At 46.1% G+C, this 25,263-nt stretch overlaps 1 protein-coding gene across 1 annotated transcript in view; it reads right to left on the bottom strand.

Moving 5' to 3' along the window:
* LOC106588110 (regulatory-associated protein of mTOR) overlaps positions 1–25,263 on the bottom strand; it is a 215,231-nt gene that overhangs the window by 8,692 nt on the left and 181,276 nt on the right. Inside the window, exons 23-29 of the mRNA XM_082965118.1 lie at positions 18,877–18,980; positions 18,477–18,669; positions 17,915–18,025; positions 13,073–13,178; positions 10,593–10,707; positions 9,302–9,426; positions 7,542–7,643 (exon numbers count right to left, since the gene is read on the bottom strand). Of these exons, the coding sequence (XP_082821244.1) occupies positions 7,542–7,643; positions 9,302–9,426; positions 10,593–10,707; positions 13,073–13,178; positions 17,915–18,025; positions 18,477–18,669; positions 18,877–18,980 (856 nt within the window). The remainder of the gene's footprint in view (positions 1–7,541; positions 7,644–9,301; positions 9,427–10,592; positions 10,708–13,072; positions 13,179–17,914; positions 18,026–18,476; positions 18,670–18,876; positions 18,981–25,263) is intronic.

Below are 25,263 nucleotides of genomic sequence, written 5' to 3'. Positions count from 1 at the left end.
GTACCAGTTTATATATACACTGAATAAAAATATAAACTCAACATGTAGTGTTGGTCCCATGTTTCATGAGCTGAAATAAACGATCCCATTCATTTTCCATATGCACAAAAAGCTTATTTCTCTCAAATTTTGTGCACAAATTGATTTACCTCCCTGTTAATGAGCATTTCTCCTTTGCCAAGATAATCCATCCATCTACCTGACAGGTGTGGCATATCAAGAAGCTGATTAAACACCATGATCATTACACCGGCGAACCTTGTCCTGGGGACAATAAAAGGCCACTTTAAAATGTGCAGTTTTGTCACACAAATGTGTCAAGTTTTGAGGGAGCGTGCAATTGGCATGCTGATTGCAGGAATGTCCACCAGAGCTGTTTCCAGAGAATTTAATGTTAATTCCGCTACCATAAGCCACTTCCAAGCGTAATTTCAGAGAATTTTGCAGTACATCCAACCGGCCTCACAACCTAACCTAGAAAACTAGCTGGCAGGCAGACACTGGAAGGAGAAGTGTCTGTGTGACAGAGTGAGTGCTTTGAACAGTGGCTTTGATGGCGCTTTTTGAGGGACAAAAAAAGAGAACGTTAATAACCGGTTCCCATGCTTTTAAAATAATAGTTATGTCCCTGAACAATAGAGATCACTTTCATTCCCGGTTCTGTTTCCGTTCCTCAAAAAAACTTAATTCTTTCCAGTTTTTGGTTTTGTTCTCTGAACCGGTTCCAACCCCTGCTTACAAGTCAACACACTGACTGAACCCAATGCCAGGAGAAGAAGAGAACAAAACGGTCCACCCCATCTCGCTTGCTTTCTCTCTTTCCATCCATCTTTTTTTATACTCCCACTCCACCACCACCTCAGGTTTTCCTCCACTCACTCCATCACCTCTCTTTTTTTCTTCACTCCCTCCATACAGTTCAACCGTAACCAACTCAACTCAAAAACATTTCTCAGGCGTTGAAAGATTTCCCTTGCTTTAGGTCACATCAGGGTCAACGCATTGAGTTCATACACAGACTCTATATGCTACTAGTCAACTTCCCTAAAATGAGAGAATCAATCCAGTTCCCTATGGCAGCCTAACCAGTGAGGCAGGGATTTGAGAAGTCCACACAGAAATCAATAGCGACATTATGTATGGAGATGTGGGACTGAGGGAGTGGATGAGGGAGTGCAGCCTAAGGCATTGCTGCCTCATCCCAATCGGATTCTCAGGGTTCTTCTTATACACAGGGGAATACCTCCTCGAATATATACTCTACCTCTCTCCCTCATTCTCACACTATCCCTCTTTTATTTTATTTCACCTTTATTTAACCAGGTAGGCAAGTTGAGAACAAGTTCTCATTTACAATTGCGACCTGGCCAAGATAAAGCAAAGCAGTTCGACACATAACACTGAGTTACACATGGAGTAAAACAAACATACAGTCAATAATAAAAATAAGTCTATATACAATGTGAGCAAATGAGGTGAGATAAGGGAGGTAAAGGCAATAAATAGGACATGGTGGCGAAGTAAATACAATATAGCAATTAAAACACTAATGGTAGATTTGACAGTAGATGAGTGTGCAAAGTAGAAATACTGGGGTGCAAATGAGCAAAATAAATAAATAAATAAATACAGTAGGGGAAGAGGTAGTTGTTTGGGCTATTGATAGATGGGCTATGTACAGGTGCAGTGATCTGTGAGCTGCTCTGACAGCTGGTGCTTAAAGCTAGTGAGGGAGATAAGTGTTTCCAGTTTTTGAGATTTTTGTAGTTCGTTCCAGTCATTGGCAGCAGAGAATTGGATGAGAGGCGGCCGAAGGAGGAATTGCCTTTGGGGGTGACCAGAGTGATATACCTGCTGGAGCGCGTGCTACAGGTGGGTGCTGCTATGGTGACCAGTGAGCAGAGATAAGGCGGGACTTTACCTAGCAGGGTCTTGTAGATGACCTGGAGCCAATGTGTTTGGCGACGAATATGAAGCGAGGGCCAGCCAACGAGAGCATACAGGTCGCAGTGGTGGGTAGTATATGGGGCTTTGGTGACAAAACGGATGGCATTGTGATAGACTGCATCCAATTTGTTGAGTAGAGTGTTGGAGGCTATTTTGTAAATGACATCGCCAAAGTCGAGGATCGGTAAGATGGTCAGTTTTAACGAGGGTATGTTTGGCAGCATGAGTGAAGGATGCTTTGTTGCGAAATAGGAAACCAATTCTAGATTTAACTTTGGATTGTCTCTCCCTCCATCTGATATTCCCTCCCAACTGGAGGCCAATTGTTCTCCTTAACGACTACAAAAGCGGCTAATGATTTAGTTAGCATTAGCATAATGTATAATTGAATGGATATTCGGGGCTGCCTGTGCGTGGGTGTTGCTGGTGCGTATATGTGCTAGCTGAGGTTAGCCCTATAGCTAGCGTTTGCATAAGCTAGCGTTAGCGGTCTCCAGTGGCTACGATGGCCCCATTCCACTACTCACCTCTGCCCCTGGCTCTCTTCCCTAATCCCCTTCTCTCTATAGCTCTCCTTATATATCCCTCAGTGTCACGTTATATTTCCATCACTTGTCCTTTCTCTCTAGGGGACTAACACTGCCTCTGCATTCTCTTTCCACACCATTAATCACCTGTTGATGGACTGGCTCTCACACGCCGCAGGTTATTAAAGACTGCGCGCCGACTTCACACTTCCCTCCTCTCTCTCTTTCATTCCCTTAATCGTGTTTGCTTTGAAAGTGTCCTCCAGGACCCAGGTGATGGAATTAACTAGGACTACGCTGCACAAGCCTGTAACTAACGATGAGGCCGTCACCATGGATGGGGTTGATTTGATGGACACTGACACCGGTAATTTATGACGCTTTTGGCGTTAGGCTAGTTAACCTGTGAGCTGACGAGAGAGAAAAGCCCCAGAGTGGAGAGGTGCGTGTATTTAACCTGTATTACAGGCTAAGGGAGTCTGAGTGTTAGATCAGTGATTACTAAAAACTTTGGCACGGTTATTTGGGTTGGGTCCAGAGTCGCTGAGACATCTGAGCCTTCTCTCATATTCAGTCTCTGTTTTAGTTTCTGTTTGTCCCTCCGTCTGTTCCTCTCCTAGCCCCTCTCTTTGTCTGTCTGTCTGTCCGCCCCCCTCTGTTCCACTCTGTGTACTTATCCTCTTTTAGTCCTGCATCTCCCAGCCACTACCTCCCAGAGGCCTTTTTAACAAGCCTCCAGCCATCCAGTGTATGTGGAGTAGGACTGCCCTACTTTCACTCAAACTTCCCCAGTCTCGTCAGAAAAAAAGAAAAGAAATGAAAAACTTCCTCAAGCTGCTGCAGTAGAATGAGGAGAGAGAGAATGAGAGAGGGGGGAGAGCGCAAGATGTTATAAACGACATCTGCATGAGAACTTAATTAGGTCTGCGCTCTGTCTGTGTGGACGGGAAGTCGATGTGGGTCTCCCTCTCCGGAATGCTAAACAAACACTAATGATAACTCCATAGGGTGTAATGAGGGCTGAGAGGGAGACGGCGCTGCTCCACAACAGAAAATAAACAGCACCCAAACAGGCAGGCAGGCTCTCCCTCTCTCACCCATCGCTCTCTCCCCCTCTCTCACTTTCCTCCTCTCTCGGGTCAACCCCTCACTTTCTCTCCCTATCCCATCCATCTCTCTACCCTCCTTCCCAATCTCTATAGTCTTCTCTCCAACACACTTCGCATGCCAATTCAGCTGCAGGGGGAAAACCCAAGTCTGGATGAAGACAGTTTTAAGGCCCCTTGCTTGGCTGTGGAGGGAACTAATCATGGGTACTGGCCTCAGGGTTAGAGGAAGGAGGTCCATTAGTTCTACTATCAACATCCCACATTACCAGCAGGCCTCTAATTATACACATTATCCTCTAATTAGATGATTGAGGATGCCCTAAAAATAATATGTTTATAACCCATATGGGGGTGTCGTGTTGACAGTTGTAAGACTAATGGGGGTTCCCTGATTAGTACACTACTCCCACTGGATCTCCTGTAATTCCAACCCTGCAACGATACTGGGCCGATAGAACCAGAAACGGGGCGTTCACGCTGGAGTTGAAGCATTGCTCTAACTACGTCTACACAAACTGTTTTTATGATCATTTATTCATAAGGGTAAAACAATGTAAACACTTCCTGAAAACTAAAATGACAATCACGCTATATCTGTGTGTGAAAGATTACAGTTCAAACTAGACAGTTGTCTGGACAGAGTTTGTCACCCTTCATGTTTTGTTTTGTACATGACCACTGGTAGGAATACACGATACCAGCTTTGCCCAGTGGAGAGAGGGATACTGAAGAAAGGGAGGCCTGGGGGAGTGGGGGTGAGGAAGGATCGTCGAATGGAGGGATGGACGGGTCAGGTAACAGGAGGAAGTAGTAGTGCAGGGGCAGACTGCTGGAGTTTGTGCAGCACACTGAGTCAGGCGAGAGGGAAAGACGACGGCAGCACTCACCTCCCTGTCCCTTACTCCTGTCAAGGTAGATGGAGACCCGCCTGGCCAGACCTGCAAGGGGAGGAGCAGAAAGGAGGAGGGAGATGGGGAGGCGCCGGGGAGGGGGGAAGGAGAGTCAGAAGCACATCAGCCCCAGCACGTCACACCGTTAGCAAGGACACCCACACACACTCACTCACTCTGACGCATACATGCAGCCTCGCACACACACTCTCTCTGTGTATTAGTTTGTGCAAGACAGACAGACAGACAGACAGACAGACAGACAGACAGACAGACAGACAGACAGACAGACAGACAGACAGACAGACAGACAGACAGACAGACAGACAGACAGACAGACAGACAGACAGACAGACAGACAGACAGACAGACAGACAGACAGACAGACAGACAGAGACAGACAGACAATGAGCAGCGGAAGAACAAGGCCACGGTAGCATGACATCTTCCAAATGAATACCGCTGACACGCCTGGATCAACAACAGAGAGATATTCCACTACTCAACTACTGGCTGTGCATTTAAAACAGGCTGCAGATAGCTACACTCCATCTTAAATCATATATGCACCCTACGGCCTTGGCCAAAAGTAGTGCACTATATAGGGAATAGGGTGCCATTTGGGATGCACCCTATATCTCATCTAAAAGCCTGGCGGGCAGAGGGGTCTAAATCCCCTGTACCACAGGGAAGACGAGTGTGTGTGTGTGTGTGTGTGTGTGTGTGTGTGTGTGTGTGTGTGTGTGTGTGTGTGTGTGTGTGTGTGTGCACCTTGTTGAGTGCACGTGTGGTTGGTGTTCAAGTATGTGAGTGTGAATGAGTGTGTATGTATGTACACTGAGTGTACAAAACATTAAGAACAGCTTCATAGTATTGAGTTTCCCTCCCTTTTGCCCTCAGAACCGACTGAATTCGTCGGGGCATGGACTCTACAAGGTGTCGAAAGCATTCCACAGGGATGCTGGCCCATGTTGACTCCAATTCTTCCCACAGTTGTGTCAAGTTGGCTTGATGTCCTTTGGGTGGTGGACCCTTCTTGAGACACACGGGAAACAGTTGAGCGTGAAAAACCCAGCAGCGTTGCAGTTCTTGACACACTCAAACCGGTGCACCTAGCACCTTCTACCATACCCCGTTCAAAGGTACTTAAATCTTTTGTCTTGCCCATTATTCACCCTCTAAATGGCACGCATGCACAACCCATGTCTCAATTGTGTCAAGGCTTAAATAACCTTCTTTAACTCGTGTGTGTGTGTGTGTGTGTGTGTGTGTCCGTGGGTGTACTGCAATACAACAGGACTAACTGCATATAGCATAGTGACAATTAACACCAATACAACTATTACATTGTGGGGGAGCGAGCAGCCTTGTTCTGCTAGAGGAAGATGAAACATAAAACAAACCAAAGTCAACGTAGCAGGAAAGTAGCAAACCAGAGTTAGAAGATCTCAATGAAAGGTGGCAAAATGACGAGGAATAGCACCCGACAAGTTACTGGATGGAGGGGAGAGCCTGTGTTATGGAGATGGGGGAGATTTGGAATGGGTGCGTTTGTGCTTCTGAAGCGGTTACAACTCGGTGCCAACGATCTCACCATGGCATCTGTTCATTTGAACGGCGCTAGCTGTATCAACGCAAGATTGAGCTGTGCAGACCCTCCCTACCGCTCTCTACCTCCAAGGTGAAGTGGTGGTTACCCTGCTAAATCCTGATTGCGGAATACCTGACAGCTCTCCCTGTGACGCTAGTTAAGTGTGTCGCCTCTCAGCAGGGACGCTGCTCATCTTTGTTAAGGGGGACACACAGAACACACATACTCATTAGAATATAATAAAGTAAATTATTTTACCTTTAACTAGGTAAGTCAGTTAAGAACAAATTCTTATTTTCAATGACGGCCTAGGAACAGTGGGTTAACTGCCTTGTTCAGGGGCAGAACGACAGATTTTCACCATGTCAGCTCGGGGATTTGATCTTGCAACCTTTCGGTTACTAGTCCAACGCTCTAACCACTACGCTACCCTGCTGCCCCAGAGTGTGTCTCATTCTATGATTCAACACAGAGCTGTCAGAGCTAACGTCCTACCAGCTAGCGCGCTCGCCTGCCCTCCTCCTACACACCCACCGCAGATAATAATTGAATGTGATTCAGCTATGTATTGAATGTCATACAACAGCTCATCCTTGACCTGTATGTACTCACACACTTCTTCTACTACCGTACATTTTAGTTACACTGTTTATACTCACCGCATACTTATTCATATACTGGATTCCTGACATAGCTCAACTCTTAATATATCTACTGCAGTACATAGCATTCTTAGTATATCAAGAGGAAATTCATCCGGTGAACATATGTATAGATTGCATTTGGATTCCTGTTACAGCGCTTTTTGGGTTGTTAATTAGATTCATACCGACGTGTCTTTATTGCTTTACATTTTACTGCATCGTTAGGAGCAAGTAACATAAGCATTTCACAGCAACATCTGCTAAACTGTGTACGTGACCAATAAACGTTGTTTTGATTTGACGCAATTCGAACTCAAGCCTATACTGCACCAAAACTGGTGATCTGCATCAAGATAAATTCAAAAATATTTGTATGAAACATTGCACATTGTCCCTGACGAATGAATGAATGAATGAATGAATGAATGAATGAATGAATGAATGCAGAATGAAGTAGCCAATTTCCCGCACCTGCCATCCATAAGCATAGCCTAGAATTCTCTGAATGGCAACATGTCAGAGAAATACAGAGAGGAACATAGACAAGCGATTGGCAGATGTAGAGTGGGAAATATGAGGGGGCTGGAGAATTAGTGGAAAGGGGATGTGGGGAGATGCGGGTCTGAATTCTGAGTTGAATGATTGTGGACACGAGGACTAGGTGGATTGAGGGTTTGGGGCAGTGGGGTGGATGGGAATGGGGGTAAAGGTTGTATTGTGTGGCGGTGGTGGTGGGACGGGGGGGAAAAACTGAGGTCGATGTGGAGGTACACTGAGGGTCTAGGGGGGGTAAATAGCGTGGTCTTTACTGTGGGCGCTGGAGGAGGGCTGACCTCGGGTGGTGGGGAGCATGTCGGACAGGCCCTGCCACGCCGTCACCATCTCGGGGTTCCGCTGGTCCGCAAAGTTCTTCCAGATACGCAACGCCCCGTCATCTAGAGGAGGAGGGGGGAGAGAGAGAGAAAAATAGAAAAAAAAGAGAGCGAGAGAAAGAGAGAGAGAGCAAGAGAGAGAGAGGATGTTTGGAGAAAGGAAAGGGGGTGACAGAGAAGGAAAAGTAAAGAGAAAAAAAAACATGTTCGATATTATCATACAAGGTTAGAAGTCGCTAACAACTTCCATATTTACACTTGCACAAACACTTCCTCCCTTTGTGCCCATGAGAGACGAAGCATGTGCACATGGATTTGCATTAACCACTATGGCCTCGAGCGCGTACGTGACCTAAGAGTGCCGAAAGAACACAACAGAAGCACAGTCTACGGCTGTATTCCAAATGGCACCCTATTCCCTAGATCGTGCACTACTTTTGACCAGAGCCCTATGGGTGCACTATATAGGGAATAGGTTGCTGTTCGGGAGGCATCCTTTCCCTTAACATGCATCTCTTAACAAATCTCTGAACAAAAGTTGTTACATTGGGTCTACACAAAGCAACTTGACCTCATCTCTTCAGCCTCTAGCCTCCTTCAACTTTACAAACTCATATGTACAATACAATGCGCTTGTGCCTCTCCTTCAAGCCTGGCACCTTCCCACTGCTTGCAAGCCTACACACACACACACTCACAAATACCATGCTCCCTGCCACCCATTGTACAAAGGCACCGCAGACTAAACTGAAACTAAGTTCAAGGCCGTGTTAACAGGGTCTTGTTTCTCTAGTCCTCCTGAACAGATTGTCAAAGAATCCCAGGACGTTCAGTTTTGAGCCACATAGCCTAGGTCAAGGCCATGTTTCAATGTACACTCTTTTCTTCCTAGAAGCAATGACTCATCATGCTTGATCCTTCACGTCAAGGTAGGGAAGAACTTCAAATACGGATGTATTTTGAAAGTATTCAGACAGGATTGCAAACCAGGGTGAATGAATGACTATGTTTAAAATTACAGACAAAATCAAATTACTGTATATGACTTTGGAGCCGCAAAGCATTTTAATACAGCCCTGCGATAATTGGTTTCACATGAGAGAAATAAAGTGAACAGAATGGTGCTCTCCAGCAATTCAATATAATGCTGCCGACTTAATTCCTTTTCTACTTATTTAAGAGTGCATTTTTCACCCAGGGAACAATGTGTGCATGCGTGTTCCTGTCTGAGGATGTGAGGCAGGCGTTTGAGGCTTGCTTATTAAGGCTTCAAGGTCTAGGATGGAGAAAACATGCACATTTATTTGCAGCAAAATGATGGTGTACTTGAATTGAGGCAACTTGGGTCCATTTAGTTTCTGCATTCAGTTTGATTGGGTGATGCTGAAGTGATTGACTGTTTGGGAGTTTGTTTGATTTTTTTTACGTGTGTGTGTGTGCTTGCAAATGTTTGTGTGACGCGCAAGATGATTGAGTCGCAGTGTAGGTGCGTGCTCGTGAGATGATCGAAGGGGGGACAATTTAGATTCTACTTTATCCACAGCAACTTAAAGGAGCAATTCGGGTTAAGTGCCTTGCTCAAGGACACGGCGGCAGATTTTTCACCTTGTCGGCTCGGTGATTCGAACCAGCAACTTTTTCGGTTACTGGCCCAATGCTCTTTAACCGCTAGGCTACCTGCCTGTGTGTACAGTGTATAGGTGTGTGGGTGTGGGTCTGACCTGTAGCAGTGAGCAGCAGGGAGTAGTCATGTCCGTTGAGGTACTCCATAGCTGTGATGCGGGTGTAGCGAGGGTTCCCGTTGTAGAAATAGTCCAACCTCTCCGCCTTCTCCCAGTCCCAGAAACTACACAACACACATACACTTTAGTCACTGACAGCACTTCAGCCACGTGACTGACAGCACTTCAGCCACGTGACTGACAGCACTTCAGCCACGTGACTGACAGCACTTCAGCCACAGACAGCACTTCAGCCACAGACAGCACTTCAGCCACAGACAGCACTTCAGCCACAGACAGCACTTCAGCCACAGACAGCACTTCAACCACAGACAGCACTTCAGCCACAGACAGCACTTCAGCCACAGACAGCACTTCAGCCACTGACAGCACTTCAGCCACTGACAGCACTTCAGCCACTGACAGCACTTCAGCCACTGACAGCACTTCAGCCCACTGACAGCACTTCAGCCACAGACTGCACTTCAGCCACAGACTGCACTTCAGCCACAGACTGCAGCTTCAGCCACAGACTGCACTTCAGCCACAGACTGCACTTCAGCCACAGACTGCACTTCAGCCACAGACAGCACTTCAGCCACTGACAGCACTTCAGCCACTGACAGCACTTCAGCCACTGACAGCACTTCAGCCACTGACAGCACTTCAGCCACTGACAGCACTTCAGCCACTGACAGCACTTCAGCCACTGACAGCACTTCAGCCACTGACAGCACTTCAGCCACTGACAGCACTTCAGCCACTGACAGCACTTCAGCCACTGACAGCACTTCAGCCACTGACAGCACTTCAGCCACTGACAGCACTTCAGCCACTGACAGCACTTCAGCTACTGACAGCACTATACATCAAACCAAGAGTCTGTAGCACTGCCAGCTGTGTCTCTATGTGCGTCACTGGACTGTGTCATGGCCCTGATAGGGGACAGACTTTTTCTCAGGGCTGCCACTACAGCATGTGTCTGAATGACCTGGTTCTGATGACTTTCAAACTCTTTTCACAGAGATGAACACAAATAACCCATACCATATGGCTTGTTTCCACATATCCAGTCCTCTCAGATCAGCAAACAAACACATTCAATGGCCTCATCTCAAATGCCTTCCTCGTTCTCATACACTGTAGTGCTCCTTGTGTGAAGAGTTTCTGAAGGCACTGTTTGTCTCTGGCCAAAGTAGAGCATTACGTACAGGGACAGACTCCCATAAGACAGTCAATAATGTGTTTCAAATATAGCTGAGGCTTTGCGCACAAGACGGCAGTCGCTCACCAGATGCTGTCTTTGTCTGCCACGGCGATGCAGGGGTTGAAGGGGTGGAACTTGACCACGGAGGGAACGCCAGGGTTACGGTTGATGAAGATTTGGTCATCCAGACGCGTCACGCCTAGAGGAGGAGGAGACACCGAGCACCATCAGTCCCCTGACACCAAACACGAATCAAACAGTCAGTCATAGATAGATAAAAATGTACCTAACGTAAACGCTCAAACAATACAATCCATATATATTATTTGGCTTCATCAATTCATGAAAACAAGTTGAGCGGTCTATATTTATATGGGTGTGTGACTGTGGTATCACGGTAATAAAGATATGTTCGGATGAAAACACTCTTGTAACTCCTATAAAGACCGGAACATTTGCTAGTGAGATCCCTATTCAATAATCATACAGTCGCATTACAATCCTTGTCTTAAAGGTCTGGCTACGCTGCCTTGACAACCATCACCTGTGTCGTCAAGGTGTCCTTCGGCTATCTGGAATGTCTCAAAGTGGACTGTCAGGAATTTCAGAGAAGAAATACTAACTGAAAAAATATTTCATAAAGTCGGGAACAAAAGAAATACAGGAGGAAAATATTTTTCATCTAGCCGAGCAAGACCTTGGCAAGGCCTTCGTCTCTGTACTTGTTGATCAAAAGCTGAAAAGGTGTTCATTAAAAGCTAGTCTTGTCTGTGTCGTTTTCTCTACCATACAAAATGCAATACTGCGAGCTTTCAGCAAACTCATCACGTTTTTTCATCACAAATAAAACAGAGAAAAACAGACTTTAATCAGTTTTTTAGAAGCCTTTAAGGTCGATTCCCCGGCCCTCTTCTGCCCCAGTCTCTGTGCCCCGGGCCCTCTTCTGCCCCAGTCTCTGTGCCCCGGGCCCTCTTCTGCCCCAGTCTCTGTGCCCCGGGCCCTCTTCTGCCCCAGTCTCTGTGCCCCGGGCCCTCTTCTTTCCAGTCTCTGTGCCCCGGGCCCTCTTCTGTCCTGTCTCTGTGCCCCGGGCTCGCTTCTTTCCTGTCTCTGTTCCCCGGCCCTCTTCTGTCCTGTCTCTGTTCCCCGGCTCGCTTCTTTCCTGTCTCTGTTCCCCGGCCCTCTTCTGTCCTGTCTCTGTTCCCCGGCTCGCTTCTGTCCTGTCTCTGTTCCCCGGCTCGCTTCTTTCCTGTCTCTGTTCCCCGGCTCGCTTCTTTCCTGTCTCTGTTCCCCGGCTCGCTTCTTTCCTGTCTCTGTTCCCCGGCTCGCTTCTTTCCTGTCTCTGTTCCCCGGCTCGCTTCTTTCCTGTCTCTGTTCCCCGGCTCGCTTCTTTCCTGTCTCTGTTCCCCGGCTCGCTTCTTTCCTGTCTCTGTTCCCCGGCTCGCTTCTTTCCTGTCTCTGTTCCCCGGCTCGCTTCTTTCCTGTCTCTGTTCCCCGGCTCGCTTCTTTCCTGTCTCTGTTCCCCGGCTCGCTTCTTTCCTGTCTCTGTTCCCCGGCTCGCTTCGTTCCTGTCTCTGTTCCCCGGCCCTCTTCTGTCCTGTCTCTGTTCCCCGGCTCGCTTCTTTCCTGTCTCTGTTCCCCGGCTCGCTTCTTTCCTGTCTCTGTTCCCCGGCTCGCTTCTTTCCTGTCTCTGTTCCCCGGCCCACTTCTTTCCTGTCTCTGTTCCCTGACTCTCTTCTTTCCTGTCTCTGTTCCCTGACTCTCTTCTTTCCTGTCTGTTGCCTTCCCTCTTTTTTCTTCCCCACTCTCGACCCTCTATCATGTTTTACTCCCCTGTCTCCTTTCTCACTCCCTCAGTCTCTCCTCCTCCCTCTCTATTCTTTGTCACCCTCTAACTCCCCCTATCGGTCTCTCTCGCTTTCTTTTTAAAATGTACCCCCTCCCCCCTGTATTTTCTCTGTCTGTCCATCTCCCCAGAGGCAGGAGAATGAATGAGGGCAGCCCTGATCTTTTAGTCTCTCAACTTTAGAGGATGGCAGAAAGGGATCGTTAAAAGGGGAGAGAGAGATACATGCGTATGTGAGCCTCAGCTCTGACGCCAATGGACTCATGAGCGTGTGTCCTGTGTGTGTGCGCGTACGCCCATGTGTGTTGTAGGAGCTGGCAGTGACGTGGGAGTGTTAGCCATTCTGTTTGAGCAGGCTCTGACTTCAAAGGGGGATCTGCGCTGAAGCCTGGGGTCTTTAATGTGTGTGTGTGTGTGGGGGGGGGGTCTCTCTGACACAGAGAGACCCGTCTGGCAGAGCTTTCGGAACAAGGGGGGTTTCCAATAGATCCTCGCTCCCACTAACTTCATATGCATACTCACGTTCCCCTCACTGGTGTGTTTCACTCTTCAAATATCTCCCTATCCCTCTGGCACGGTATGTGTGACAGTGCATGGGCACAGATTGTTTTCTTCTATACTGCGGGTGAGTGTCTATACAACAGTGACAGCAAATCTACACAAGTGTGTGTGTGTAGATATGCATTTATGTGTCGCTAAGCATAGTGTTTGTGTGCGTCACCTCTCTGTGTGATGCGCTGGCTCTGTTTTCTAACGCGGGCGTTCCTCAGGAACCTCCACTCCCTCTCTTTCCTCACCTGGCTCTCCACATCATGCTCCTCTGGAATCTAGAGAGAGAGAGAGAGAGAGAGAGAGAGAGAGAGAGAGAGAGAGAGATACAGTTGAAGTCAGGAAGTTTACATACACTTAGGTTGGAGTCATTAAAACTCGTTTTTCAACCACTATAGTTTTGGCAAGTCGGTTAGGACATCTACTTTGTGCATGACACAAGTAATTTTTCCAACAATTGTTTACAGAGATTATTTCACTTATAATTCACTGTATCACAATTCCAGTGGGTCAGACGTTTACATACACTAAGTTGACTGTGCCTTTAAACAGCTTGGAAAATGCCAGAAAATTATGTAATGGCTTTAGAAGCTTCTGATAGGCTAACTGACATCATTTGAGTCAATTGGAGGTGTACCTGTGGATGTATTTCAAAGCCTACCTTCAAACTCAGTGCCTCTTTGCTTGACATCATGGGAAAATCAAAAGAAATCAGCCAAGACCTCAGAAAGAAAATTGTAGACCTCCACAAGTCTGGTTCATCCTTGGGAGCAATTTCCAAACGCCTGAAGGCACCACGTTCATCTGTACAATCAATAGTACGCAAGTATAAACACCATGGGACCATGCAGCCATCATACCGCTCAGGAAGGAGACGCATTCCCTCTCCTAGAGATGAACGTACTTTGGTGCGAAAAGTACAAATCAATCCCAGAACAGCAAAGGACCTTGTGAAGATGCTGGAGGAAACAGGTGCAAAAGTATCTATATCCACAGTAAAACGAGTCCTATATCGACATAACCTGAAAGGCCGCTCAGCAAGGAAGAAGCCACTGCTCCAAAACCGCCATAAAAAGCAAGACTACGGTTTGCAACTGCACATGGGGACAAAGATCGTACTTTTTGGAGAAATGTCCTCTGGTCTGATGAAACAAAAATAGAACTGTTGGGCCATAATGACCATCGTTATGTTTGGAGGAAAAAGGGGGAGGCTTGCAAGCCGAAGATGGGTCTTCCAAATGGACAATGACCCCAAGCATACTTCCAAAGTTGTGGCAAAATGGCTTAAGGACAACAAAGTCAAGGTATTGGAGTGGCCATCACAAAGCCCTGACCTTAACCCCATAGAAAATTTGTGGGCAATACTGAAAAAGCATGTGCGAGCAAGAAGGCCTACAAACCTGACTCAGTTACACCAGCTCTGTCAGGAGGAATGGGCCAAAATTCACCCAACTTATTGTGGGAAGCTTGTAGAAGGCTACCTGAAACGTTTGACCCAAGTTAAACAATTTAAAGACAATGCTACCAAATACTAATTGAGTGTATGTAAACTTCTGACCCACTGGGAATGTGATGAAGGAAATAAAAGCTGAAATGAATAATTCTCTACTATTATTCTGACATTTCACATTCTTAAAATAAAGTGGTGATCCTGACTGACCTAAAACAGGGAATTTTTAAATGTCAGGAATTGTGAAAAACTGAGTTGAAATGTATTTGGCTAAGGTGTATGTAAACTTCCCACTTCAACTGTAGATGTTTTATTTCTATTAGATTGAATAGGGCAGAAGCATGTCTAAACTGGAAGAGGTTACAGAGCTAAAAGAGGAAGACACAGTTCTCTCTCTCTCCTCCAATTATACTCATTCATGGTCTTGTATAAAGACAAGAGCTTCTTGCTACTGGGCTAAATGAAGAGGGTTGCCTCTCAGGCTGCTAAGTGTTCTCTCCCACGTTGCAACACTCCCTCATCCTCTTCCTGCCCATCTAACACTTATCTCAGCCTCTCCTCCTCCTCTCTTTCTGTCATCCCATTCTTTGGAATGATGGGTTAATGAGATAAATGAAGAGGATCGCCTCGTAGGCTTGCAGTGTTAAAAGCTCTATCCTTGCTTGTCCTCTCATCTCTCCTCCCCCTCTCTCTATCCATTCATTAACCCCTCCCTCCCTCCCTCTCCATCCATCCATCACCTCTCTGAGGGCAGCCTCAGGCTGTGTTGAGGGGTTCTCCTCCCTCACACTCCCATACCCCCTCTTTCTCTCCATCCATTCATCCCTCTCTTTCTGAGGGCTGCCTCTCAGGCTGTGTTGAGGGGTTCTCCTCCCTCACACTCCCATACCCCCTCTTTCTCTCCATCCATTCATCCCTCTCTTTCTGAGGGCTGCCTCTCAGGCTGTGTTGAGGGGTTCTCCTCCCTCACACTCCCATACCCCCCTCTTTCCCTCCATCCATTCATCCCTCTCTTTCTGAGGGCTGCCTCTCAGGCGGTGTTGAGGGGTTCTCCTCCCTCACACTCCCATACCCCCCTCTTTCCCTCCATCCATTCATCCCTCTCTTTCTGAGGGCTGCCTCTCAGGCGGTGTTGAGGGGTTCTCCTCCCTCACACTCCCATACCCCCCTCTTTCCCTCCATCCATTCATCCCTCTCTTTCTGAGGGCTGCCTCTCAGGCGGTGTTGAGGGGTTCTCCTCCCTCACACTCCCATACCCCCCTCTTTCCCTCAATCCATTCATCCCTCTCTTTCTGAGGGCTGCCTCTCAGGCTGCGTTGAGGGGTTCTTCTCCCTTAGTCCCTGACAGGGAGAGAATCATTAGTGAACATCAATGGAGGTCCTCTGGTGTAATTGCAGAGGGCAAGGAAGGGATTGAGTTTGAGTGTTTCTGTGTGTTTCTGTGCATGCGTGTATTTCTATGTAGATATGTGTGTTCCTAAGTGGATGTGTGTGCATGTCTGCTTCAGTGTGTCTGTGTGTGTATAGCTGTAACTATTAGCATTATGGACAGGGCTGGTAATGTACAGAGAAAGGCTGTAATGGAGTGTAATGGTGGAGTGTTGTGAGGCCAGACTGTTGCTGCTTATTAAGTACATGCCCCACCAGGCTCCCTGCTCTGCCCTCTGAATACTAAACACTAACAGAGCAGCCACACACTGACTGCATCCCAAATAGCACCCTAGTCCCTATGTACCTTTGACCAGGGCCCATAGTGCATTTTATAGGGGATAGGGAGCCATTTCGGACACAGCCACTGACTGCTACTGCAGCTGCAACCGCATGTGGATTCATATGCTCTGGTAATCACCACCAAGCACTCACAGTGACATAACATGTAGAGGGGTGGAGGGAGGGACAGATGGAGGGGGGTGGAGCGAGACAGGGAGAGAGACAGGGAGAGAGACAGGGAGAGAGACAGGGAGAGAGAATGGAAGAGAGAATGGAAGAGGGGAAGGGATGGTGGAGAGATAGTGGAAGGGGGGAAGAGAGTAGAAAGGGGAGGAGAGAAAGAGGGTAGAAGGGGTGAGAAAGATTCGAAGGGGGGAGAGGAAAATAATGATTAAATAAAGGAAATAGCGTGTGCAAGTCACTGTTTGCTTGTACATCTCTACAGTGCTAAGACACTAAGGCCTGCCTCAGTCAAAGCTGATGAGTGTGTGTGTAGGTGTGTGTGTCAAGGTGAGAGGCTGTCATGATGCTGGGTCTCAGCTAGGGCTGCAGGATATGGGTAAATAATTAATTGGCATGACATCGAATGAAAAAAGCCAGGTACAGTAGAAGTTGTGATAGGGTAGGCACCAAAGTGTTGGTCAGTTTCCCAGGGGACCCTTATTACATTTGAATGTTACATTCATGGTGCAAAAAACATTTGCGATATGGATACCTCAGCCCTATATGGATACCTCAGCCCTATATGGATACCTCAGCCCTATATGGATACCTCAGCCCTATATGGATACCTCAGCCCTATATGGATACCTCAGCCCTATATGGATACCTCAGCCCTATATGGATACCTCAGCCCTATATGGATACCTCAGCCCTATATGGATACCTCAGCCACTAATGTGGGACATTACACACTGACTGTACAATGACCCTGTCTGAGAAAGGAGGGAGACCCCCCCCCAAAAGCTCTGCTAATGGTCACACACACACACACACACACACACACACACACACACACACACACACACACACCTCGTACTGCTGACACATTGATATGATAACCTGTGTAAAGACTTTTAGACACAAAGGCTCTTTATGGGAGCATTCCAGAAATTGCAAACACAGCTTTCTCATTTGTACTTCTGCAAAGTGCATACCTCTCCCTCTCTCTTCCCGCTCTCGTTTTCCTCTCTCTCATCCATCTCATCTCACCCCATCTTTTTCTTTCCTTCTATATCATGTCCCCATTTTGTTCCTCCCTCTCTGTACTGTTTCTCAAGCCCCTTCTCTCCTTTCCAGCTACAGTCTCTCTCCATCCTTCTCTCTCTTTCCCTCTCTCACCTCCAGACCAGAGTCAGTTTGGCAAAGTCAAGATGAGCTGACAACGTTTATTGTTCTCTTCCAGAGGAGAGGATGGAAAGATGAAAGGCTGGTTTGAGAAAGCGGTGGAGGGCGTAGCGGCTCCTATAACTGCATTGCCAAGGTACGTGAGTGTGTGAGAATGTTTGTGTGTGTGAGGACACAGTGTGTGTGCAAGTTTGTGTGTCGGAGTGAGTGTGTGTGTGTGTGTGTGGAGACAGCCATACACATGACTCAGCTGCTTCCTCTGACCATCAAAGGAAGGTCAGGTGCTGTAACAGGCTTAACAGCTTCCTTGAACAGGCACTGAGGCAGACTACAGTTGTATGTGTGTGCGTGTGTATGTGTGTGTGTGTGCGTATGCGTGAGTGTGCAAGAGAGACGGCGAGAGAGAGAGTGTGAGAGCGAGTATGTGAGAGTGTGAGAGAGAAAGAAAAAGAAAGAGGGATGAAAATAGAAAGAGTGAGAGAAAGAGAGAGAAGTGTAGTTCAGTACCTTCATAACAGGCTGAGCAAAGTACTTGGCGCTCCAGTCACACAGCCCTGTAGACAGGTTGGCATTCATGTAGGCCTTGTGACCTCCTGGGTCATCTGCATCATCCCCGGCCTGACACACACGCGCAAACACACAGACACACGCAGACAATTAAAAATATTCAAATTTTAACACACTACCACCAATGCACACCACCACACTCAGAACTCACTGTAAAAGATAAGTGTCTGGGAGTTCTCTTTCATAATGAATCAAACAGACTTAATTGACTAAAATTAAGCATCTTAAGCAAGTTAAGCAATTTTTTTTTCTCCCGAACCCTTAATTGAGCAATTGAGGTAATTTGCATAAAATTCTTGTTTAAATGGGTATGATAGTGGAGTCCAGAGACAGCATTTCTTCTCAACTGCCACTTCTTCCTTTACTATAGACTTCGGAAGAAAGTTAAGAAAAGTTGCTGTCCCTCAAAATGTTCTTACGTTATTTCTTACGTTTCTCCTTAAGAAACAAGTTAACCAGAAGTGAGATTCTAGAAATTAAAAGTTCTTAGATGTCAGGGTACCTGCTCAGAGCCGGAGGGCCCCTTGTCGAACATCTTGCGCGTGCGGGGGAACTGGTGGGAGTGGGGGGCCTGTCCGCCCAGCGTTGGGGTGTAGGGGGGTCGCGTGGGGGGCTGTTCTCCTCCGCGTGTCGGGGGTTTGGGCACCTCGTTGGTCAGACTGGAGCTGCTGGCACTAGGCATGGGGGGAGAACCACTGGGGGAGAGGCAGATCCAGGAGGGAGAGGGAGGTTAGTGTAGGTGGCAGAAGAGAATTGGTGAGAAAATGAGGACGGTGGACGTAAAGTAGTGTGTGTGTGTGTGTGTCTGCTACGCCAATGTTCCTGGTAGGGTTAAGATTATGAAGACTGTGTGTAATATGAGTTGAGTGTGTGTCTTGTGTGTGTGAGTGCATGTCACTCACCCTGCCTGGTGGATGTGTGCCCCCTTGCTGGTGGGGCTGGCGGGGGCTGACTGGGTGAGAGAGCCAGAGTCCAGGATCCTCTGGGGCCGAGCGTTCATAGTGGCCTGGGGAGACAGAGACAGAGACAGGGCCTGAGAGACCGGCGACAGGAGGAGAAGAGAGATGGAGAGACCGGAGACAGGAGAAGAGAGAGCAGGAGTACAAAAAGTGAGGAATGAGAATAGACACGAAGAGCTCAATGTAACATAAAACATAAGCAAATGGGCTAAACCATACATTGTAAGGAAACTTACTGTACTATGTTCTGTAACTTTAACAGTTGGGGGAACTTCTACTATATTTCAACATATTACCCTTCAACAAATGATCTATACAACAATACCAGCAACAGCCAGACACCTTGAAATCCTCCCGTACTGCACCCATCAATAACAGAATCAACGCCAGTATACACTGTAACAGCTATTCACCAGAGGAGAGTAAAACTCAATAAGGGAAACCTGATGAATAACAGTGAGTTGTTTACAAAAGCCTGAGCAGAGAGGAAAAACCTGGTTGGCTTTAGGAGATCCAGTTAACACCAGTAAACAAACACATTCTACCATCTGGAATTGCCTTTTGATTTGATTCCTATGCTAATTACCAGTAGTAGGGTGGGTGTGTGTGTGTGGCATGTATGTGAGTTATTTATTTGTATTTATTATTTTTTTTAGGGGTGGATCAGCTTAATATTGCGGAAAGAATATTGCTTCCATCAATTTAATTGTCTGCATCATTTCCAATCCCCCATATATTTTTTTGGTAAATATATATATATATCCATACACACATGCATACATATACACATACCTATATAGACATACATACTTGTATTATTCCCCGCAAACCCTACCACCGATCCCCCAATTGGAGTAAACTAATAAACACTTCGGCTTTTACCTTCAATTTATTCATCTTATACACATTTTACAGACAGTCTATTTTACAATAGTTCTTTTTTGTTTGTTTTTAGTCCTTCCTCTATTTCTGATGTCCATCCAGTTAGATTTATATTTGTAACTGTGCTATTTCACAAAAGTTCTGAACCTATATACATTTTACAGACCCCGTATGTTTTACATTGTTTATCTTATTAGTCCCACCCTTCAGCTCCATTCAACCCCTCCCATCTACCGCTCAACATCATCCATTTTGGATTTCTATTTGTCATATATTATTCTACTGTGCAGTGATGCTTCACAAAACAATTGAACCTTTCTATTCTCATAGCTTCTACAGACTAAATTAAAAAAAATTTTTTGCTAAATTAATTATTATATTATTGATTGATTGACTATGGCTTTTCAAATCACCCAGTATTGCTATCTGCAGCGTTAGTTCTAGGCAAATGTTGCAATTCTTCAGCCATACCTGGACCTGTGACCAAAAACGAGCTACATATGGACAGTACCAAAATAAATGATGTAATGACTCTGCCTCCGCACAGCAGAATCTGCAGAGCTGGGAAGATTGTATCCCTCATATATATAACATTCAATTAGTTGCAAGAATTTTGTATAGGAATTTAAATTGAAAAATTATAAGTTTTGAATCCGGCGTTGTTTTGCGTATCAATTCATAAACCACGTGCCATGGAATCGGTACATCGAAAATCTCTTCCCAACTATTTTGCAATGTATATGGCACAGCTGTCAGTTTTTTGGTCCTTAAATGAAATTGGCATATGTTTTTATTTATCACACTTTTCTATGCGAGTATGTGTATGTGAGTTTTGCGTTTAAGAGTTTGTTACTACGATAAGCGTGTGTGTGTGGGTTGCGGCAGCGTCAATTACTTGTGTTTGCAGGCGAGCGCTTCATTATAAAGAAGCACAGAAACGACAGTCGTTATGGACGGGCTGTCACTAATCTGAGAGGCTTCACAAACTACAGTAGTAAAATATGAAAATGGTGGGAGAAAACAAGTAATTATCACACACCGCCACACTGGCACATTGTAATGCCACACAAACTCAGAGAAAGCATTTTGGCAAATATCTCTTAACAATCGAACAGACACCATCACAGCGAGAGAGAGCTGAAAAGCAGTATTTTTTACACAGAAATCTTCAAAGGGTAAAATTTCTCTCATCTCCCACTGGGAGTATTTGCTAAGTGTTAATTGAGATGCTCATATCAACTAAGGAACAATGGAGATAGCTTTCCCTCTGTATAAAGAGAGTCCAGGTACCATTATTAAACAATAGTCACTGCAAGTGGAAAAAAAGGAGGAGAGAGAATAGGAGGAGAATTATTTGACCATGCTGGTCATTTATGAACATTTGAACATCTTGGCCATGTGCTGTTATAATCGCCACCCGGCACAGCCAGAAGAGGACTGGCCACCCCTCATAGCCTGGTTCCTCTCCAGGTTTCTTCCTAGGTTTTGGCCTTTCTAGGGAGTTTTTCCTAGCCACCGTGCTTCTACACCTGCATTGCTGGCTGTTTGGGGTTTTAGGCTGGGTTTCTGTACAGCACTTTGAGATATCAGCTGATGTAAGAAGGGCTATATAAATACATTTGATTTGATTTGAACAGCAAAAGGAGGAAGATGTGAAATGTGCCATTTTATCACAATCAGTAAGAGCTGGTGATGAAGTCAGTCTGACAGTGTAAGAAATTGAATTACCGGGATGTCATTTCCCATGTAACACAGTCATAATGATTATTGCATGTTAGACAATAGGTATCGTTACCCCACAGACTAAGCTTCCTGTATGCAAAACATACCATTGTTGAGTAATTGTATGGTATAAAGTGCTTGGTTTGAACCGACGCGTTCCACCATTGGTGCATAGTCACCATCGACGCATGGAAAACATGCGTATCGTTCCCCAATAGGCAACGCTTCCCAGCATAATGTGTGCAAAACAGTACATAGAATTTCTGCGTAATTGTGTCCCATAATTGCATGGCATTAAGTGCCTGGCTGGTTCAAACCGACTCGTTCCACCACCAGTGCGTACATAGTCATCTTCGCCCCATAGGTGTATGGTTTCCCCACAGACAACGCTTCCTAACGTAATGCACACAAAACATGACATATTGTTGCATAATTGTACGCTGCCGAGTTCTTTGTTCGAACAGACGCGTCCAGTTCCGCCACCGGTGCACTTAACGGAGACGCCAACGCGGCGCTGTGGAACATCCTGCCCCCCCCTACTTACTTCCCTTACTTATTCATCACTTCCAAAAGCCAAGCTAACAAAATACATACAGCTAGAGAGATACTGTAGAGTACATATAAACCCTGTTATCACAAGGGGCTTCCCGGCGGGCCAGGAGACGGGCAGCAGACAACGTTAACGGCATCTAGGTCCCAAATGGCACCCTATTCCCTATTTGGTGCACCACTGGGCCCTGGTGAAAAGTAGTGCACTGTGTAGGGAATAGGATGCCATTTGGTATGCAGCCAGCCAGTATCTCTATACTTGTGAGTGTTGAATTATTCAAAAGGGGGATTTAAATGTTCTGCGGGTGCACACAAGTACAGAACACCTCCCTGATCAACGATAACAGCCCCGTGAAGTGGTCTCAAACTGAGGTGTGATTGGTTGGAAGGGGACGTGGTCTGATGCAAGGAGCAATCTGATTGATGGAGGCAGTACCGAGGGGGAGGGATTGTGGAAGTGAGAGTGGTGATTTTCTGCTGAGTAAGGCAGTAAGGCCCAGAGATTGTGGGTTGAGAAGAGTGGTTAGGTCATGATCTCATGCAGCGGGTTTTAGAGCTTTTTCTACCAGTGTTTCCCCGAATGTGCAAGAGACATTCATCAAGCCTGATCCCAGATCAGTTTGTGCTCTCTTGCCAACTCCTACTGGTGGTCTGTAGGAGTCGGCACAAGAGAAAACCAGATCTGGGACCAAAAAGGGGTATTCAGGAACCAAACAGAACGGGAAGGGACCTACCTGAACTTGTGCAGTAAGAAACCCTGTTGCAGGCTACCATTCACCCACAACGCACCGGGACGACTGATATTAGAGTGTGAGAGAGTAGCAAAGACTCGCATCCAAATTCTACTTCAATCTTATCATCACAAAGTATGGACCACATACAAAAAAATAAGCAATTAACCTTTAGGCTTAAACCTCTTAAGGGGCGGCAGGGTAGCCTAGTGGTTAGAGCGTTGGGCCAGTAACCGAAAGGTTGCTGGATCGTATCCCCGAGCTGACAAGGTAAAAATCTGTCATTCTGCCCCTGAGCAAGGCAGTTAACCCACTGTTCCCTGGGCGCCGATGACGTGGATGTCGATTAAGGCAGCCCCCCACGCCTCTCTGATTCAGAGGGGTTGGGTTAAATGCGGAAGACACATTTCAGTTGAATGCATTCAGTTGGACAACTGACTAAGTACCCCCCCCCCTAAAAACTGCACTAAATGTTCATTTGGAGAACATAGAGCCTGCATGCGCTTCACACTTCCATCCTCCTTGGCACCTGGCAACTAGGCGCTAAAAATCCTAATTAAAACAGAATTGGATTTGCTCGGTTGGACACTTAAACCAATGAGACAATTTCTCTGCTTGTCAAGGGAAGGAGAGCTCTGGCTTTAACGGACGCGGGCTGCACCAAATTGTTACGCACTCTAGTCAATAATGCGTTTAGCACGGGACACTGAATACCTGGATTGACACTTGTTTTTAAGTGTGTGTGAAGGTGTGGGTAGACCCTTTGAAGTGCTGCCAGACTGAAGAGTGTGTGAGGACTAGGTAAGTGGGAAGTAGAGAATCACTGCATCCGTGTGAGATGGCTTTTTCTTGTTGACGGGAGTAAAGTTGAGGTTTCGAGTTTTATTAGACGCATGAACAGGATGCACATGGTATACAGCGTCCAATGGAATGCTTACACGCAGGTTCTTTAGCGACAACGCCACAAGAAAAAATGACGATAAGAATACGAACATAAAGTCAACATAAAGGACATAAAGGATAGAATGGCTTGCATAAGCATAATACAGGAAGACTCAATTTACAGTGCAATATTTGTTTGTGATGTGAAATACAGACACACACACAGAGACAGTTTAAGTCTTCTCCATCTCATTGCTCGTTCATTAACTTTCATTTTACCGGGTAAGTTGTTAGAGAAAAAAGTCTCTACGGCAATGATCATTTAGAGGTTAAATCAGTCAATTTGATCCTGGGGTAGAATGTATTGTGAGGGTGGGGGGGCTGATAAAAGAAAATCCTCCTAAAATCATCTTAGGAAGGAAAACCTTCGGGAGATGAAACAACCACTGCAATTGAGAGATGATAGTTCCTCCCATGCTCATCTACAGACGGATCAAAAGAGCAGGAAACAACAAAGAGAGAGATGTGCGTCCCAAATGACACCCTTTTCCCCATGTAGTGCACTACATGAATAAGGGGTCATTATGGGACACGTACAGAGATGCACAGGGATTTCCACCTGGGCCTCCCCCTGTTTCTGTCTCAGAGAAGAGTTGCACAGGACTGTGGATTGTGTTGAGGAGAAAGAGCGAGTACACGAGACGATAAGTTTACAAGCCATGATGTTAGAGACTCATGGTGAAATGCACTTTCCTGAGACTGCAGCAGTGGCCCATATTGTATATTTAAAAAATACTGCGGCATCATACATTCGAGTCTATTGCAATGTTTCATACATTAGAGTCTGTTGCAGTGCCTCATACATTAGAGTCTATTGCAATGTAATATCTAATAAGTCCTGTTGTTTTTTACGGGGCTTCAGTGGGAAGCTCTAAAGATGAGATGAACAGATCTGCGGGACTGCAAGGAACTGAGAATGCAGCAGTGGCCCACATTGTATATCTAAAAAATACTGCCCCATCATACATTAGAGTCTGTTGCAGTGTTTCATACATTCGAGTCTGTTGCAGTGTTTCATACATTAGAGCAGTGGTCGCCAATCTGATCGACTGGTTGATATTCAGGGCATTCCTAGTCAATCACCAAATATTTCTGTAGAAAAGCCAACGAACGATAAAGGCTTGCGCTCCTTTTTTAAATCGTGATGAGCTGTTGCCGGTAGGTGTAAAATAAAAAAGCTACCGTAATTTCCGGACTATAAGCCGCAACTTTTTTCCCGGGCTTTGAACGTCGCGGCTTAAACAATGACGCGGCAAATATATGGATTTTCCCGCTTTCAAATTTTTTTCTCCAAAAAAACACATTCTGTAACGTGCTCAGTTTTTTGGAGGCATGAAGCTTTCATTAGACCAATGATATTGCCGAACGGGTTAAGGTCAAACAACTTTTTTTGTTTACTGTTTAGATTAAATCGAGCGCTCTCAAACTTCCCATCATTCTGATTACGGTAGTCATTTTGTCACCCTGATTCCTGGGGGTACAACCAAGTATTTGCAGCCACTCG

The sequence above is a fragment of the Salmo salar genome, chromosome 02 (assembly GCF_965601325.2).
Source record: "Salmo salar chromosome 02, fSalSal1, whole genome shotgun sequence".
In the NCBI taxonomy this organism is placed as follows: Eukaryota; Metazoa; Chordata; class Actinopteri; order Salmoniformes; family Salmonidae; genus Salmo; species Salmo salar.
The sequence above is the reverse complement of the archived record's forward strand: the minus strand, read 5'-3'. Positions and strand labels throughout refer to the sequence as shown.